The 2447-nt window shown below is 44.8% G+C and overlaps 1 protein-coding gene across 1 annotated transcript; it reads right to left on the minus strand.

Moving 5' to 3' along the window:
* Positions 1 to 759: 759 nt before the first annotated feature.
* Positions 760 to 1516, minus strand: LOC127291983 (cell number regulator 10). The gene has a single exon (XM_051321327.2). It carries the CDS (start codon positions 1421 to 1423, stop codon positions 980 to 982), a length of 444 nt encoding a protein of 147 aa, XP_051177287.1. The 5' UTR covers positions 1424 to 1516; the 3' UTR covers positions 760 to 979.
* Positions 1517 to 2447: the final 931 nt, after the last annotated feature.

Below are 2447 nucleotides of genomic sequence, written 5' to 3' on the forward strand. Positions count from 1 at the left end.
CTTGTTGTCTCCGCCGCATCCGGAGCAAGTGGTGCATGATACCTAGGGTTGCAAATGGCATCTTGCATAATTCCGTAAAAAAATATTACTTCCTTGGTTCTAAATGGAGTTATATAAATCTATCTATAGCCAAAATGTGTATATATTAGCGTATTTAGGTAAAGTTAAATATTATATTTTAGATGGAGGAACTATATAGTTTAAATAGACTGATTTGTTGAAAAAACTTATAACTAACTTAACCGATTTTGACTACGAAGCGAGGCCGTGCCACTTTGCATCCCTTATAATAGCTGCTGCATGTAGCCTATAGACAAGAAAAAAATCACTACATTTATCATGAAAGACTGTCACTACAAAAAAATGCCAGCTTTGTCACGTGTGCCAAAGATTTTGACGAGTTTTTACACATGACAGAGCCCACTCGGCGCCGTTTTCCACAGAAAACAACTATTGTAGTGTGTTTTCATCTCAAATACGGCAAAGAACAATTTTCTCACTTTCGTTTTGTAGTTGTCTGTTTTTTCTGTTGTCACCGGCCGTGTTCAAATCTTTGCAGTGTGTTTTTGTCAGTGTTTACCAAGTTCGTTGGCTTTGCCGTGTGTCTTCTTAGCACCACTCGACAAAGCAAATGTTTACCAAGTTCCGGATCACTGGCAATGATTTCTCCGGTATTGTGTGAGCTCGCCTTGCAAGATTATCGACAACCCGGTTATGAGCTAGAGGGCAGATTATAAGATTTGCTTGGGCAGAACCTCATTTTTCGGCGGCAAGCCAAACAAATACTATTATACAAGGAACAAAATGCATACGAACATTACAAACTCAATCCCAGTCGTGACGTACGCGCGTACCTATATGTCGCCAGTATTCGTACAATACACACTATAAACTTTATATACAAGTCACTATTATTACTAGCTATGTTGTAATTTACCAAGCACGAAAGAACACTTGTTCTCGACCTTTGCGAATTTGATCAGCGGCCCATCATCTGCACGGCGGGCGCGTTGCCGTTGCCGCGCTCGGCGTTGAGCTGCCATCCGATGTCGGGGTCGTAGCCGCGGGCCTTTAGCTCCTTGTACTGCTGCACGAGCGAGCACGGCTCGCAGCAGAAGTGGACGCAGCAATCGCCGCAGGGGCCGTCCGGGAGCGCGTACTGGGCGCGCATCTTGGCGCGGTAGGTGCAGGAGTAGATGCACTGGCACCCGGTGAGCGTCGCCAGCAGCGCGTAGAGCGCTCCGGCAGTCCCGCACGACGTCGCGCCCCGGTCCACGATCTCCGCCACCTTCCCGAACGTGATGCACGGGCACCAGCACGTCAGGCAGCACAGGCCGCAGTCGTCGAAGCAGTCGAAAAGGCCGGAGGACCAGGTTCCGGCGGCGGGGGCGCTGCCGACGGGGATGCCGGTGGCGGGCTTCATGTCGAAAACGGCCGGTGAACTAGGAAGATGTGAGGTTTTATGTGAGGATGTCGCTGTTGTGTTCTGTGCTGCGATCGATGGATGAGATGGATATCTGCTGGAGTGGGATTATATAGTTTGAGCGCGCGGGGGCCGGCGGAGATGGCCGGGTATGAGCGCGTGTCATGCCAAGTCAAGCAGCGTTTCTTGACCGCGAATGAAACGCGGATATGTGCGTGCGCCATTGAAGGTGACGAGGTGCCAGGAAACTCACGCCCGGTACCTTTTTTTTAACTTATCAATTCTCTAACGCGTGATATAAATAATACAACTCCAATCATACTACGACAAACTAATCAGCTTTACTTGGTCTAACTATTTGTACCTACAATTTTTATAGTTGAATTTTCTACTGTTCCACGTTTGTAAGAACTAAGAAGGGAATTGCTAGTTCTAGCTGACAACTAAGCTGGGGCTCAGGCCTGTTTAGTGTCGCAGATAGGCTCCTAGCTTGTTGGGCTTGATTTTGGGCCTGGGGTTTGTTTAACAAGTCGTTTTCCCTCTCGTTTTCTCCTTTCGTTGATTTTTTTATAATAAGCTTTTAGCTAGTTGGATTCGGTATTTTTCACGGGTTTTGTTTCTTATCAGGGTTTTCTCTCTCGTTGTTTTCCTTCTCATTTTTTAATCATTTTTGTTGTCATTTGACTGAAGCCAGTTTGTTGGGTTGTTGAACATGTTTTCTTTTTGTTATGGCAAAAATTTGCCAATATGTTTTTTATGTGGAACAAGTCTTCTACAATAGTGATGATATGATGTAACATAGAAGTTTTTAATTTTTTTATGACGAGGTTCTGATTCTCATTGCACTCTTATTCTCTATTTATCCGTGGAAGCACTCTTATTCTCTATATTGAGTAGGTTCGGGATGGTGATTTAGAGTTCATGTCACTCAAGGCACATCTTTTTTGCATCCAAGTCCAGTGATGACCTTTATTTAATGAAAACCTAAAAAATTAATATTGAGAACAAGTAAGTTCCTTGTACT

The sequence above is a fragment of the Lolium perenne genome, chromosome 4, assembly GCF_019359855.2.
Source record: "Lolium perenne isolate Kyuss_39 chromosome 4, Kyuss_2.0, whole genome shotgun sequence".
Taxonomy (NCBI): Eukaryota; Viridiplantae; Streptophyta; class Magnoliopsida; order Poales; family Poaceae; genus Lolium; species Lolium perenne.

Excerpts from the sequence above, each read along its gene's own strand:
- LOC127291983 (XM_051321327.2), bottom strand. The coding sequence starts at position 1,423 with ATGAAGCCCGCCACCGGCATCCCCGTCGGCAGCGCCCCCGCCGCCGGA.